The sequence below is a fragment of the Zea mays genome, chromosome 9, assembly GCF_902167145.1.
Source record: "Zea mays cultivar B73 chromosome 9, Zm-B73-REFERENCE-NAM-5.0, whole genome shotgun sequence".
Lineage (NCBI taxonomy): Eukaryota > Viridiplantae > Streptophyta > Magnoliopsida > Poales > Poaceae > Zea > Zea mays.
In genome coordinates, this window is record NC_050104.1 from 35792303 (window position 1) to 35809261 (window position 16959).

Genomic DNA, 16959 nt, shown 5'->3' on the forward strand with positions numbered 1-16959 from the left:
TTCGTGATGTTCAGAACCTAGTTGTTCCGAAAATCGGTGCGTCCGGTGATTATTTAAAATTCATCGTTCGCGCGAATACGAATTCGGAAGCCCGACTCACTCAGATGATTTTTTTATCTTGGGGCAAAATAATTAGGATCACGCGTCGTCTGAGTGAAATCGTGCACACGAATATAATTCAATTTATCCTTCAGCACGGTGTTTTGACGATGAAATCGCGTATACATTAGCGGATCTGGTTTCGGCTAATTTCAGTCAAATCACGCGGAGTAAATTATCTGCTCTAACTTAAATCAAGCGCAGTCTGTACTAGTTTGATTGTCATCTTTTGTTTCGTCCGGTTTACATCTCGTGCAGAGTTAATCTGAGAACCAAATTATTTGTGGTCTGTTGTGTAAAAGTTCAAATCGGACAGAAAAGTATATAATAATTAAGTATAAAAAGGAGAAGAAGATAAATTTGTTTGTTTGTTTCCCCATCGATCTATCTCTCTATCTAAGTTGATTCTTTTTTCCACTCTTATTTTAATGAACAAGCAACCTTAAAAACAAGAATTCGTCACGTCACTCTTATTGGTTGATTTCTCAGCTCCTGGAAACATCTTCATTGCCACGTTATTTTCATCGTGTCACTCCACCATGCCGAGTCCCTATTCCACCGCCGTTCTGTTCTCCTTTATCTCCCACCACTCAAAACTCTCTCCATGATCTTTTCATCGTGTGACTGTGTGGAGGCACTTCCTCTTCACCGGTGCCTAGCCATAGAACTGAGCTTGTCAGTGCACTCTGCTCCTCTGGTGCTGCTCTAGGTTCAGCCGGCGTCTTCGTCACGTTGCCGGTCGGCAAAGCTTGCCTAGGCCCCAGCTGTCGCTCACCTTGACCGTCCCCAGTTTCTCCCTTCTCTACACAGCGCCTCTGCTAGCTACGTGCTCCTCTCAGCTACGGCAAGCCATCAAAGCTCGCTGGTGGCTAGCACTGTAGTCCCGGCTCCCCCACGTCCTAGCCATCGCCCACTGCCAAATCAAGTTCGTCGGCCAGTCGCCGGTCCGACCATGAACCCCTGCAGACTCCTCCATATCCACAGCGCGTCATTGACCTTGCCGTGCGCCGTTGAGCCTTCATCTCCATGTCCGACATCTAGCTCGCGTCCATGGATGTCATGCCGCGCCGCGAGCTCGATCTGCGCTGCCATCGCTTCACCGTGCTCACTGGCCATGCGCCCCTGCAGCTCCCTGTTCGGTAAAATGAGTGGACTCGTGCTCGTCGTGTGTTGGGAAGATCGACACTGCGATGCTGATTGTTTGATTTTGGGGAGAACGACACACACATGGTGTTCAGTGAATAGTTCAAACCAGATAGCCTCATCGAAATCACGACTCCGAGTCGATTCAGACATGGTAAGCTGATCCATTTGTTTCCCGTTAGTATGAGGAATGATTGGATGCGTTGGATTAAATTACTGGTCGTAATGATAGTCATTATATGCTATTTTTATTTAAAAATAGGGTATTAATGTTTATGTAATTTCTGGTAATAATAATTAATTAGACATTTTTATATGTATATGGTAAAGTTTGGGCGACAATGTAATTTAGATGAGGAGTGCTTTGGTGGTGGATACAAATGACTAGGATAATTTAATTGATTTAATATTGGCGATATGCTTGTGATCACAATTGTGGCGTAGACACATCGTGAAACGCTCGGGTTTAAAATACGGTTTAGGCGAAGGAGATTTCGGTAGACCAGTACACGATGTTGGTGAATCGATGACGTTAAAAATAGGTTAGTATTAAATCAGCTAGCCGACGTTTTCCTCTCAAGTGTTGTTCCGATTCTAATTGTTTGTGGAAATACTCGAACTAGAACCTGCTATTGATGCCATAGTTTCGAGTGAATTTAGTATTAGTGCGCGATTTCACTATTGCTACTAGTCGAGGTATTAAATGAATTGGATAAATGTGGTGGTCGCGATAATTATCATGTTGTAGCTCTTGTGTCATGGTTGTGTTTATTGTATGACGAAATGTCTTAGTAAGCGTAGTGTTATAGTTGCTGACACGATTGGAAAGTAGACTATTAAATAGTGTGAGATTTTAATTAGTTGGCGGGTTATGCAAAGTAGCCCGATCGGGCGGTTTAGAAAGTTAGTTAATATGCTTCTTTTCTTATTTTAGATTTAGACGTCTAGAACTAATGAACCTAGGTCTGTTAATCTGTTGATGTTAGGCTTTAACCAAAGAAGGTAAAGCATATGTATAGGTTGTTAATTCCTAATGTTTATTTTAGGTCTAGTCAAGTTAAGAAAAACATTAATATTGTACTTAGTGGTATATTAATATCCAACGTTGTTTGAAGTGTTGTAATACCTCGTCACTAAATATATAATCCTCTTCGGTGTAGCAATAATTAGTCGTGTGCTATTCCTGTGTATATCCGTTCATGTGCATTGATCACGTGATGTGGAGGACCAGAGCTGAGTCGACCACAAGATGCTGTTAAGCGTGGGCTTCTTCGCAAGGTGTTGCTGATGGACGAACCTAAGGATGGATGACCTGATCAAGAACCATGATGAAGATGATCGCCAAGTGAACGTTGTCTAACAAACACTAACGTAGTGTTTATTCCAGGCAAGCCCCGGTGCATGCAACCCCTTCCTTGTGTTTTTAAATTATTTTTACACACTTTAAGTCTAGTGATTGTGCATTAGGTTTATAGGAGTTGCTTGAAAACCCTTCGATGCATTGGCTACCTTGAAATCCATCCCTTATATAGATACTTCTGGTGAAGTATCAAAATATGATTTACAAAAAAAATGCTTAGCCCTGCTTGTAAGCATATAGAGGTTGTCCTTTGCACTTATGCCTAGCTCAGGTTTATCCTAAGGAAGGATGGCTTCTACCTGCAAGAATATTTTCATTGGGAGCATGGTGGGATCTTACTGCAAAGTTCCCTATAATGCTCTTTTCATCCTAAGGAATACAAAACAATCCTAAGGATGGAAGTACTTAAATCGAGACTTGGGTTAGGAACAGGTGATGCTCCACCCAGGTTAATTAAGGATTGGATGCGTATGTAGGCCTGTATGATCAAGGACTATCTTATCTAGCCACATGCGCTGGATATGGGACAGGGTAAGCTTGAACCCGGCTATTCCATACGTGAAAAGACAACCGCGCACTGGGCGTGGGAGATGGTGGGAGTAGCGTGTACCCTCCTGGCTAGAGGCTGGTTGGAGGAGTACTGTGCTCCCGGGTAGCGCGGACCGGTTCACGTTGTGGAGGATCTGTGTGAATGGTTGACATATGCAAGGGTTAAGTGCTACATATGTCGTGTGGTTAGAGATCCTCAGCTGAGTAAATCGATTCGGATCGCCGTTATATCCACAGAGAGTGGAGACTTGATATCCGACCTACAACCTAAGTCAGGATGTAAACATTATGAGTAAAAATGATGTTGTATTGATGAGATGGTGAAATTAGACCAGATGCAAACAAAGTCTATTAATATTTAATCTAGCGTTAAAATATTGAAAGTAAGGACTCACTTTAGTAAGCTATTTCTACAAAAGTATCTAATTTGATTCTTGCTAAAACTTTTTCCTTGATTCCTAAATCCAGCATATCCTTGAGAGTCTTTTCTTTAGTCGGGTAAGTCTTGCTGAGTAATTCCGTACTCAGTGTTTTATTCCCTGTTGTTTTTAGGTTATAGTTTTGTGCTGCTGATGATGGTGTTAAGTGCCGGTGGGCTCGGCCTTCTTATAGGTTAAAGTAGCTCTCCTATTCTTCTTATTGAGGATGATCACTTAAGCTAGCATATATTTCAAAACTATAAATACTTTAACATTTCAAAGTTTATTTCTTTGAATCACTTTGTAATCACTCCAATAAACATAATGTAAATTTGATGTAACTTGTAACCTTTTGTAATAAAGAAATTCCGCTGCAAAATGTTGGTGTGTGATTTGTGTTTACTTAATCTTGCGGTTCTGGTTGTAAGTGGTTTATCCGAGGTCCTTGGGACACTCGGACGGATCCTGTTAAGTTATATGGTGCACATGCATAGTCGTCTGAGGTCTTTGAGACAAGGACAGGTGCATGTGGGCCCAATAACTTGGGAGGTTCTGCCACACCTTGCGTGGTTCCGGATACCTCGGTAAAAATACCGGTGTCATCCATAAGAGTTTGCATTCCCTACCTTGCTCTTTAAGCTTCCGCATTTATATTAAGCATTTAAGTTTCAATCTTGTATTCATACTTATATAGTGTAGATTGAAACTTAGCCATTGCGGTAGAGATAGCAACACTTAGACAAAACCTAGTTTGCACTCTCTAGTTTGATTATTTGCATAGGTTTTGCTCTAGGGATTTATTTGTGGCCTTGTTTAGTGAAAGTTTTAGAAGTCCTAATTCACCCCCCTCTTAGGCGTTACCCATTTCCTACAAGGATAACATTCACCGTTTGTTTCCTATTTTTGTGTTTCGATGGCAGGCGACGAAGAAGAAGCAAGGATCCCTACAGACTTCGATGACTGTGTTAGCCGCCAAGATCTTGAGGCAAACAACAAGCTCCTGAAGGAGCAAATGGAGGAGACGGTCCACAAGTCAGTGCATGATGCCTTCATTGACATGAACCATGGCAAGACTTACGAGAGGCTGGATCGACGATTGTCCCAGATCATCGACAGGCTTGCTGTGTTGGAGACGCAACAACAAGCACCGCCACCGCCACCACCACCTCCTCGTCCACGTCTTCCCGATGATGGGTGTTTGATGAAGAAGGTAATTATGATGAAGCGGCCACTAGAGATTTGCACCTACATTGCCATCTTCATCAAAACATAGAAGGTATGCCACACTGCCAGCAAGGTAATAACAATCGTGCTCCTGACGACCCTTATGCTAAGATTAAATTTTCTATACCATCTTTTCGGGTCATTATGATGCTGAGGGATATCTTGATTGGGAGATGACGATAGAACAGAAATTTGCTGCCCACCTTGTACCTGAACGACATCAAGTTAGACAAGCCACTAGTGAATTTAAAGTTTTTGCTAGTGTCTGGTGGACTGGTCTAGTTGGGGATGGTAGAGCACCTACGACTTGGGAAGATCTTAAGGTAGCTATGCGCGATAGATTTGTTCCCCCATCTTATCATAGACAATTGCGTAAGAAATTGATGCGTTTAGAGCAAGGGGATAAATCTGTTCAAGATTATTATGCTGAGCTTCAGAAGGGATTGCAGCATTGTGGGACAGTAGAGGGACATGAGGACGCTCTTTGTCGTTTTTATTTAGGTTTGCGGCGTGACATTCAGGACATTATGGATTACAAAGAATTTAACACTGTCAACAAGTTGTTCCAGTTTGCTATGCTTGCAGAGACGGAATTGCAGGGACGCCAACATCGACCTAGGGCTACTTTTGGCGCCTCCTCTACATCACGGACGCACACACCTGCCTCGAGTCATACACCTTCGACCACTCCAGCGTCCACGCGACCTCCCTCGACACCTGCTGCACATGTTGGTAACCTTCCTTTGCAGGTACCCACCAAGAAACATAATTCACTAGCACCTGCAGCAACTTCCAGTGGTCGTTCTTCGGGTATTGTTTGCCACCGCTGTCATGGGATTGGTCACGTGAAGAAGGATTGCCCGAGTCAGCGAACATACATTGCTACGGATGATGGCTACATTAGTACTTCCGACGCTGAGGGTGACGATGATGACTCCAGTGATGTTGCTGCCAATGATGATGCCATGCTTGGTGCTGATGCTATAGTGAACCTTCGAAGCATCATGGTGCAGCGTGTTCTTAGTTCTCAGCCTGAATCATCAAAGAAGCAGCAACACCATAATTTGTTCCAGACTTTCTTCACCATCGAGAATCGGCGTGCACATGTTATTATTGATGGTGGAAGCTGCAATAATTTGGTGAGTTCAGATTTGGTCAAGAAGCTTGGCCTGACCACACGTCCACGGCCACATCCATACTACATTCAGTGGATCAATGATTCAGGCAAGGTTAAGGTAACACACATGGTACGAGTGCATTTCTCCATTGGTATGTATTCTGATTATGCGGATTGCGATGTAGTACCTATGGAAGCTTGTTCTCTTTTGTTGGGTAGACCTTGGGAATATGATACTGATGCACGTCACCATGGTAGGAGTAATACTTAGATGTATCTGAGGCATAGCACAACAGGTTGGAACAAAGAACAATGGAACTAGCAGAATGGCAGTACCGTAAATATTGTACTAGCGAGGCCAAAAAGGCACTAGTAGGATTCACTAGTGATTTTGTTTTTCTTTTTTGTATGATTTTTTTATATTTTTCTCAGCACAAGAAGCAACAAAATAGGAGCTACACCAAGTTTCACCTAAAACAGAGATCAGATGTGGTCTACAGAAAATGAACAAGTTCTCTAAAAAGCGTGTAAGAGCTTTGATAATTTTTTCTTTATTTTCCTGAATTTTTTTTGACAATTTTATCGAGACCAAACATTTTTTTGGTTGGCCTCAGAATGGCGTCACCAAGCTCCTGTAAAAATTTTAGATTTTTTGAACAACCGAGCGAAAAGTTATGCCTGGTTTAAGGAAGGTACCTCAAGTTATGTTTTTGGGAGGCACGACTAGAAGGCGGCGCGGTTAGGGCAAAACTTCCCTATCTGCAATCTATCTAGGGCTGGCGCGGCGGCGGCTAGCGAGGGCAAGTTGATTAATGGGGTGGATCGACTTGTGATCTAGGTAATGGTGGATGGAATAGCGGTGAAGGTGCAGTTGATCTACGACGAAGATACACCCTAAACCAGCAACACGACTCGACCACGGACACAAACTGAACAAAGCCAAACTGAAAACAAAATTGCAAATGCTAAACAAGGGTTCTAGGACAGCGGAATTTTTTTTGTATGGCAATTATCTGGAGTTATAGGATGAAAAACCTAAAATAATCTAGGGTAAGCCTGACGGTAATACCTGAGTCTTTGAATACCACTTGATAGGAACGGGGGTGCCCGATCTTCCGTTAGGTGAAGGTAACTATCGATTTGGTGGAGATGTCACACAGACGATCCGGCTTCCAATCAACACGACTAGATCCCCGCAATCGCAGCACCACTTCTCCTTTGGTTATCAACCATGCACTGCTCGATTGACCTCGCCACGAGGGCTAATTCCTACTTGAGAATCGAAGACACAAGCAAGAACAAGAAAGAACACAATCTAGAATATTGCGGACGAATGATTAAGCTCACACGTTGGGGTCTCACAAACCGATCTACGGCGACTGTTCTTGACAGATCTAACTTAAGCAAAACCCGAGCCCTAATGTGGTGGCAGCTACTGATTATATAAGGGTTAGGAGCGTGACTCCCTCCCTAGATGCGCCCTAATGGGCCCAACAAAGATACATGGCCCAAAGGCCAATTATGGTGTCGCAGCACCGAGATAGATTACGGTCGTCGGTTTGGTCCTCCACCTTGATCCGAACGTCCTTGCTGGCCTTCCACGCCTCCAAGTCCTTCACCATGTCCTTGCTGGTCCTTTCCTTCATTCCTAAGTACAATTAATTCATTAGGTAGCACACTATTCTCAAATGCATAAGAATAAGTACATAGGAACGAGCTCACCTGCAAATTCAATTGTCTTGCGCGTGCGCGAGTAATCGAACCTTGAACATCAACTAGGGGAGTGTTGTTTGTATCCATGGTAGTGATGTCCTCATCAGCAAATGTCTCTTGCAAATCAGCAATGTGATTTTCTTGCTTCATGCTTTTCACTATGATATCATCAACATAGGTCAGTACATTCCTGCCTATTTGAGAATGAAGAACCTTGGCTATCATTCTGCTGAAGCTTCCTCCAGCATTTTTAAGCCCCTCAGGCATCCGAAGATAGCAATATGTGCCACTGGGGGTGTTGGGGGCCTGCTTCGTCGCCAAAGGTCCTGTCAGATGAAGCACCTTCGAAAAGTCAGAACAAGAACAATGCCGAAGCTACCAGTCAGGAAGCTTCGTAGTATATTTTAAAATGCACCGACTTAAAGATGTGATGACCAATCGGCCCATGATAAACTGTGTAATAATTGTAATCATTTGTAGAGGACATGAATGTAAATTCACATAGGCTGCGCCCTGTTCCTATAAATAGGTGAACAGTACCCCCGTACTATTCATGCTTTCGCATCGCATTTGTATCTTCGTATTCAGTCAAGCTCAAGGTGCAAATGTAATTTAGTTTAACTTTCATGTATTCATGATTATTTAACAATAAATGTTCATATTTTGATACCATGTAATTATTTATGTTGTTGTCTTATGTAACATGACCTTCATCCTTTAATTACGCATGTCATGTTTATGAAGGTATGTCCTTCATAACCTTCATCTGAAGATCATTATATCCTAAGGGAAATAATGCTTCGAAGGACGAAGGATATTAACATTTAACATTTTTCTTGTGTGTTGCCTTGTTCTTGATTCATAGCATTTGAGAACAAGTCCCTAACATTGGCGCCCACCTCCAGTGAACTCACTTCCACTGTTGAGCTGATGGCTTCGTTCAACAACCAAGCTGAAGCACCTTCGACTACGAAGCTTGTGCTCCCGATAACAGGTGGCTCAAGTTAAGAGCCGGCTAGCAAGAAGCAGAAGAAGGAAGCACAGAGAAGGGTGCAGCATGTTGGGGTATAGGGACCCTTCATCAAGTCAAAATGGTCTCACATCCCAATCACCTTCACCCAGGAGGACCTTCAGCTCAAGGATTATCCTCACAATGATGCTATGGTCATATCTTGCGTCAGCAAGGGTTTTCTGGTCCACAATGTTCTGGTTGATACAGGCAGTGCCACGGATATCATATTTGCTAAGGCCTTCAGACAAATGCAAGAGCCAGAAGATAAGATTCACGATGCTACACATCCCCTATGTGGCTTCGGAGGAAGACAGATCGTAGCACTTGGCAAAATCACAATGCCAGTTACCTTCGGCTTTGTTCACAATACAAGGACTAAACATGTTGTTTTTGACATTGTTGACATGGAGTACCCTACAATGCAATCATTGGTCGTGGGACACTCAATGCTTTCGAAGCAATACTTCACCCAGCATATCTATGCATGAAGATACCTTCGGAACAAGGGCCCATTGCTATTCATGGAAGTCAAGAGGCTGCCAGAAAGGCCGAAGGAAATTGGACAGATTCAAAAGCAATCCATAATATAGATGAAGTCGAAGCTTGTGAACAGTACAAGTACAGAAGAGAGAAGGCTGCTTCAGCTGATCAGCCGAAACCCATGCTTCTATGTGAAGACATAGCAGAGCAGAAGGTACTGCTGGGGTCTCAACTATCTGAAGAGTAGGAGAAAACTTTGATAAGGTTTTTATTCAACGACAAAGATGTCTTTGCTTGGTCAGCCAATAACCTTTGCGGTGTCAACAGAGACGTCATTGAACATTCACTCAATGTCGACCCATCCTTCAGGCCAAGAAAGCAAAGACTTCGGAAAATGTCTGATGATAAAGCCAAAGGTGCTTGAAATGAAGTAAAAAGACTCCTTAGTGCTGGGGTCATCAGAGAACTAAAATATCCAGAGTGGCTAGCCAATACTGTCATGGTGAAGAAGTCCAACGGCAAATGGAGAATGTGTATTGACTTCACAGATCTTAACAAGGCCTGTCCAAAGGACGAATTTCCATTACCAAGAATAGACTCTCTTGTAGATGCAACAGCTTCTTCAGAGCTTATGAGTCTATTGGATTGCTACTCAAGATATCATCAAATATGGATGAAAAAGGAGGATGAGCCAAAGACTAGCTTCATAACTCCCAGTGGCACCTATTGCTATCTTCGGATGCCTGAGGGGCTCAAGGATGCTGGAGGAAGCTTTAGCAGAATGACAGCCAAGATCCTTCATTCCTAGATAGGGAGAAATGTGCTAACATACGTTGATGACATTATAGTAAAAAGTGTGAAGCAAGAAAATCACATTACTGATCTGCAAGAAACATTTGCTAATTTCAGGCAAGCTGGCCTGAAATTAAATCCAGAAAAATGTGTCTTTGGAGTGAAGAAGGGTAAGTTCCTTGGCTGTCTAGTTTCAACGAAGGGGATTGAGACTAACCCAAGCAAGATCGAAGCTATCCTTCGGATGGAACCACCAAGCACAAAGAAGGGGGCCCAACGGCTGACAGGAAGACTGGCATCATTAAATAGATTCATATCTAGATCAGCAGAAAGAAATTTGCCATTCTTTGAAATACTAAAGTCAGCCAAAGTCTTTCAATGGGGCCTAGCTCAACAGAAGGCCTTTGAAGAGCTGAAGCAATACTTGATTGATCTAACAACATTAACTCCACTTGCGCCAGGGGCTCTGTTACTATTGTATGTGGCAGCTTCGCACTCTGCGTGAGTGCGGCGCTTGTACAGGAGAAGCTTGAAGGACAAATTAAAAAGTAAGCCCCAGTATACTTTGTCTCCAAAGTTCTAAATTTATCAAAGAAAAACTATACAGAGTTGGAGAAGGTGTTGTATGCTGTGTTAATGGCCTCCAGGAAACTTCGACACTATTTTCAAGCATACCACATAATTGTTCCTTCATCACAGCCTCTGAAGGATATTATGAGGAACAGAGAAGCTACTAGAAGGATTGGAAAGTGGGCTGCAGAGCTTAACGAATTTACTATTGACTATGTCCACAGATCCTCAATTCAGTCCCAAGCGTTAGCAGACTTCATTGCTGATTGGACGCCAGGGGCTCAGGAAGAAGAAGCAAATAAAGATGCCGAAGCCTGGACAATGTTTTGTGATGGTTTCTAGGGAACCTTCGGTGCAGGTGCGGCTGCTGTCTTAGTTGCACCTTCCAAAGTCAGAACATGCTATGCAGCAAGGCTTGATTTCAACTATACAAATAATATTGCTGAATACGAAGCATTACTTTTGGGACTTCGAAAGTTAAAGGCAAAGGGAATAAGAAGGGCAGTCCTCAAAACAGACTCTCAAGTTATTTCTGGACATGTTGACAAGAGTTGCAAGGCAAGAGATCCGAAGCTTGAGAGATACCTGGACACAGTTCAAAGGCTTGAAGCTTCTTTCGAAGGATTTTCTGTTAAGAATATTCCAAGAGGGGAAAATGAGCATGCTGATCTGTTAGCCAAGTCAGTAGCACAGGGGCTCCCTCTACCTTTGGAAGTGTTTTTCGAGACAATAAGAGCACCTTCGGTAGAACTCCTCGAAAGAGCAGTACTCACAATATCTCCTGTCCATAGTGAAGATTGGAGGACTGATATTATATCTTTCCTCCAAGGTAATCATCTCTCGGATGATGAGGTTTATAACAAAAGAATGGAAGCAAGAACAAGACCATATGTCGTAATAGAAGGGGAATTATATAAACATGGAGTTTGTTCCCCACTTCTCAAGTGCTTATCCAGAACTGAAGGTATAGAATTGATGAAGGAGATACATGCAGGATTGTGTGGATCTCATATTGGGTCCAGACCTCTTCTGGGAAAGGTTTTCCGACAAGGATTCTATTGGCCGAAGGCAGCTTCGGACGCAGTAGATTTGGTTCAAAAGTGTGAAAATTGCGAAAAATGTGCAAGAAATCAGAAACAACCTTCGTCTCTGACTCAACTAATACAACCAACCTGGCCATTGCAAAGATGGGGCCTGGATTTGTTAGGTCCACTTCCACCAGCACAAGGCAATTTAAGATATGTTGTGGTGGCTGTAGAATATTTCTCCAAGTGGATTAAAGCAAAGCCTTTAGCTACAATAACTTCGGCTACAGTCCAGAAATTTTTCTGGCAGAATATAGTTTGTCGCTTCGGTGTGCCGAAGGCTATAACTGTGGACAATGGAACGTAGTTTGATGCTGAAACTTTCAAAGATTTCTGCGATCAGATCGGTACAAAAATTCATTTTGCATCAGTCAGGCACCCGGAATCAAACGGACTAGTTGAAAGGGCAAATGGTATTATAATGACAGGAATAATGAAGTTAATATTCAATCAGCCTAGAGGAAAGTGGCCAGATGAGTTGGTTAAAGTGGTGTGGAGCCATAATACAACTATACCAAGGTCAGCAGGTTTTACACCATTTAAGTTATTGTTCGGTGACGAAGCCATAACCCCCGAAGAGGCTAAAGCGGGGTCAATAAGAACAGAAGCTTCGGCCGAAGACGAAGCTAATTATTCTGTGACAAAAGATACTATAGAAGGGACCAGACTTCAGGCTGTGGAAAATATCAATAAATATCAAGCCGAAACAATAATATGGCGCGATAGAAAAGTTCGATTGAAAGACATTAAGCCAGGACACTTGGTGCTTCGAAGAGTAGCCAACCCTGACACAGTAGGCATGCTTCAGCTGAAGTAGGAAGGACCCTTTCTGGTAGTATCTTCGTCAAGACCCGGTTCTTACAGGTTAAAGGACATGGATGGCAACAACATTCCTAGATCCTGGAATGCGGATGAGCTTCGGCGATATTATGTATAAATTGATGTAATCTTTTTCATTTTTCCTATGGAACCCTTTTCCTTTCCAAAGGGGGAGAAAGGTTTTTAATGGGGCCATAGATTGTAATTTCTCCTTTTTTATTCAGCCCTAGGAGGGCAAAATCCCCCAAGACATGTAAATGTAAAAGCTGAGCATGCACCATCGAGTGCAGAGAGAAAAAAACAGGGAGAAGCCCGAAAGTCGTCCCTAAGGGGATGCAGAGCACGATGAAGCTACAAAAAGTCGTTCCTAAGGGAGTGTAGCGTAATTTTTCTGCTCAAAAGTCGTTCCTAAGGGAATGCAGAGCCAAATACCGCCGAAATATAAGGCAAAGCGTGAAAAGTCAACGCGAATACCGCCGAAATAGAAGGCGAAGCGCGAAAAGTCAACGCGAATACCACCAAAATAGAAGGCGAAGAAGTTCAAAAGATATTCCTAAGGGGATGCAGAACTTACACCGAAAAATAAGCGGTGCAGCCGAAAAATAAACGGCAAAGAGACTTCAGTCATTCCTAAGGGAATGAAGATTATGGATGTGGCTTCGTATGTGTGTGTCTGGGCATTCACTTGCACGATACATTACATCATACATTGCATTCATAAACATTCATTTAGGCATACATAGGATCATCATCATCATATCATACAGATACAGACAGTTGCTTCGGCTTTATGGATACGGCTTCGAAAGCAATTTTATGCTTCGTTGTGAACGAAAAGAAGGGAAGGTGTTTTTCGCCTTCGGCTCAAAAATACAGGTTTCGTCCACATCAAAGCAGTTCATACATGGACGAAAAGGTAAAAATATATTACAAGGTATGGACAAATTTACAGAGTAGTATCTGATTCTCAAATTACAATATTCTTTACAAAGGTTAATACAAGAGTTTTTAAGAGTTCTTTCATAGCTAGGTTTTTAGCTTCATCATCATCTGTTAAGCTTCGGATCGTCTGTTAGGCTTCGGCTCAATGCTCCTCGGCTTCCTCATCCTGTACATATCAAAGCATTATAAGGTAAATTCAAGTTTCAAGGAAAAGGTAAGCACAAGGCATGAGTTTATTACCGGTTTAAGGTGACTTCGAGCTTCGTCACCAGCCAAGTTTCACCTACCGTTTGCCCAGATTTGGGTAACGAATCTATTTCTGATGCTTCGAGCCAGGCCGGGGATGTCATCCAAGTCTGCTGGTGGCAGGCTGAAGTTTGGTCTGTTTACAATATTTCCATGTGTACAGCCAGCCTTCATGAAAGCAACAGTTGTGCCTCGAGAAGCTAGCAAGGCACAAAAGTCGCCATGTCCAGCTATAACTTCGTCTAGGGCATCAACTTCACCTTCAATATGATCAAATGTGCCCGACAGGTCTTCAACCGAAGGTTTAAATTTTTTGGAACTGGCCCCAACTGAGTTAAAGACCTGTTTCAGCCGTTGAATGCACCGGGTGCCGAAGCCTAAGCATTTTTCCTGAAGATCCTTGAGTGATTTCTGTAGATTTGAACTTTTTTCAGCCTCGGCTTCAAGTTTTGTTTTGAAATCTTTCTTCTCTTGCTCAAAGCTTTTTGATTGTAGGGAAAGTTCACTGTTTAATCTAGCGATCTCGGCTTGAGCTTCTGCCAGTGAACCTTCCATCGTTTGAAGCATGAAGTCTTTCTTTTCTAGGGCAGCTTCATGATCTTTAATCTTCTTCTCTAAACCCTCAATTATAACTTCATTTTTCTTGTCCTCGAGGTCTTGTTGCATCCTCAAGGCTTTGCTTAGCAGTAAGCTCTGACAAAATAACCTCCATCAAAAAACATCTTCATATCAAAACAATAAAAAGTAAAGGGAAAAATTTTACCTTAAAGTTAGAATAAAACAGGCTACTGGCAATATGCTGTCGCCGGTATCTGCTGAGATCAGCTTCGAGCTTCGGGAAACCAACACTTTTTGATAAAGTGCTGACAACCTTTGCCCCAACTCGGTCCCGAAGGCATCCTATACTCTCTTCGGAAACACCGCCGAAGAGCAGTGCCCCTGGCTGATACCCACACGATATGGCATAGTCCTTCAGCTCTTCTTTTTCAACCTTTGACAATTCTTGCCCAATTATGTTTTGAAAGTTGAAATTTTCTTCTTCCAAAGTATCTTCGGCAGGCTCCTTCTCTTTTCCAGGCATCTTCTCCCCTTTTTCAGGCACTACGACCGGGGTTTCCTCAACAGCTGCAGCAGTTTCTTCCTCAGCCATATTCAAAATCATTTCTTCAATATCATTGAGTGTGTTTTCCAAATCTATGGCTTCGGCTGCTGCAGCTTCGGAAGTAGAAGCTTCGGCAGGAGCAGCTTCGGCTGCTGCTGTTTTCGGCACTGAGGCCGGTGGCGGTGTTTCTTCAATAGCCTCAGTGACAGTAATAATTCTTCGCTTTTTTGGCTCAGCAGGCTTCTCGGCAAACGAAGGCTTCTTCTTCTTCTGTAAAAGCTTCATCAGTTTCGGTCCCAGCGGACTTAGCTTATTAGGTAGAGATTCAGTCATTACCTTTAAAATTTCTTCTGCATCAGGGGCAGAAGGTGTTGAGGGAACTTCTTCTTCTTCTAAATTAGCTTTCGGCTTCGAAGCTGGAGCTTTTCTTTTCTTCGACACAGCCACCTTCGGCTCAAGACTAGATTTTTTCTTTTTTGCCAAAATTTCATCCTCTTTTACCATCCTGGCAGCTTGTCTTTGTATAATACTGACAGTCCTTTTTCATTTAGGCCCTCCGGCACCTTTACTTAACCTTTCGTAGTCTGGGTATTCAAATTTCAAAGCGTCTATTACTCGGTTTAACCTTCGTTTCGGCCGAGTGCCGAAGGCTGCTGTCATCAGTTGATCTTCTTTCTTCGTATAATTGCCCAAGATTTCATTGCACATAACTTCAATTGTATCCAACCATTCCTGGCAGGGTTCTTTGAAGTGTTTCTTGAACTTAAAATGATAGGGCAATCGGACGAGTTCATTCTTTTTCTTCTCTCCTTTAAGCTTCGGCATACCCCATTCCTTTAATGTTGGGAATACCCTATTGGCTAAGTATTCCTGAACTAAATCCCTAGTACCAATATGCTCAGATACAACCCTAAATTCGCCCATAGCATCTGGGCATGATGTCCCCGGCGTCATGTTGCACTGAGGCCTAGTCAACCCGAAGGTTAGCTCCAGCGGGCTCTGAACTAGCTTCTCCTTTTTCTCATCAATCTTAACATAAAACCATTCAGTTTTCCAACCGGTCGACCATTTGGTGTGGTAGCTAACCACCGGTGTCTTCATGTCTTTGCGATAAGCAAAATTATAGCAGCCGAAGTTCTCGTGCAGTCCATCTTCTCTAGCCTTCGTCTGATAGTGAAGTTCGTGTACCCGGCAGAAGGCTTCGGCAACCAGCTGCGCTCCTTGGCTTCGGAGAGCCCAGATAAAGACGCTGAGCCTAACGATAGCGTTAGGAGTCAGCTGATGAAGATAAACTTTGAAATTTTCCAAAACATCTGCAATCATCCCATGCAGAGGAAATCTTAATCCTGCTTTAAAGAAGCTTTTGAAGACTACCACCTCATCGCTTTCTGGCTTCGAAGTGGTCTCTTCCCTGCCAAAGCGAATTAGCTTTTTCTCGGCTTCCCCAAAGTAGCCTAGTTTTGTCATTATCGGCATATCAGCTTCGGAGACAGTCGACTTCCCAAAATCCAAGTGGCTGGGCTTAGATGGCGCGGTGGAATAATCTATATCTTCCTCGTCAGCTTCACCTTCTTCAATATCTGCCTGCTTGGCTTCGGCTGCAGGTGCACTTTTGTCAGCAGTACCCTTTGGCACAACTAGTCCCAATTGCCTCATTACTTCGGAGATCGGGGCAGTTTCAGCAGCTTCGGCCTCCTCTTCGTCGCGTGTAACCCTAGCTGTTGAACGGACCCTGGCCATTTGATGATGAATTTCTTGTGTCTTGATGAAGTTGAAAACTTTTTATTTTTGCCAAAGCTCCCTCTTGTGACAAAGCTTTGATTTGGAGTATGGTGAATAAGCTTCGGCTGTGGTCAAATTTTTCGGCAGCACAACAGTGCAATAGTAGTAAATGCTGTGGTAACTTCACACCTACTCGTCTGTATATATAGTGCTGCAGGTGGGAAGGTAAATCGACAAGACGATTGCACCCGCTGAACAGCCGCCCGCACCCACTCAACGGTGGACCATACTGCGCGAGGAGATGAATCACCAGATCGAGTGTACCCATCTTATGGTGGGATCGCCTTACACTCGGAATATTTAAATCGTTTCTCGGCAACGAGCTCAGGGAAGGTGTTTTTCGGACCTTCGGCATTCCGAAGCATAAAAGTTTTTTCACGGGTCGAGCTCATTACAAAAAACGATCTGGCACCATAGAGGGGCTACTGTTGGGGGTTTGCTTCATCACCGAAGGTCCTGTCAGATGAAGCACCTTCGGAAGGTCAGAACAAGAACAATGCCGAAG

General features: G+C 43.2%; 1 protein-coding gene across 1 annotated transcript; it reads left to right on the top strand.

The window, feature by feature from the left end:
* The first annotated feature begins 737 nt into the window (after window positions 1-737).
* Window positions 738-6272, top strand: LOC118473300 (uncharacterized). The gene is made up of 2 exons (XM_035962516.1): window positions 738-1396; window positions 4491-6272. The coding sequence occupies exon 2, from the start codon at window positions 4968-4970 to the stop codon at window positions 6180-6182; it is 1215 nt and encodes a 404-aa protein (XP_035818409.1). The 5' UTR covers window positions 738-1396; window positions 4491-4967; the 3' UTR covers window positions 6183-6272.
* The last annotated feature ends 10687 nt before the right edge of the window (window positions 6273-16959 follow it).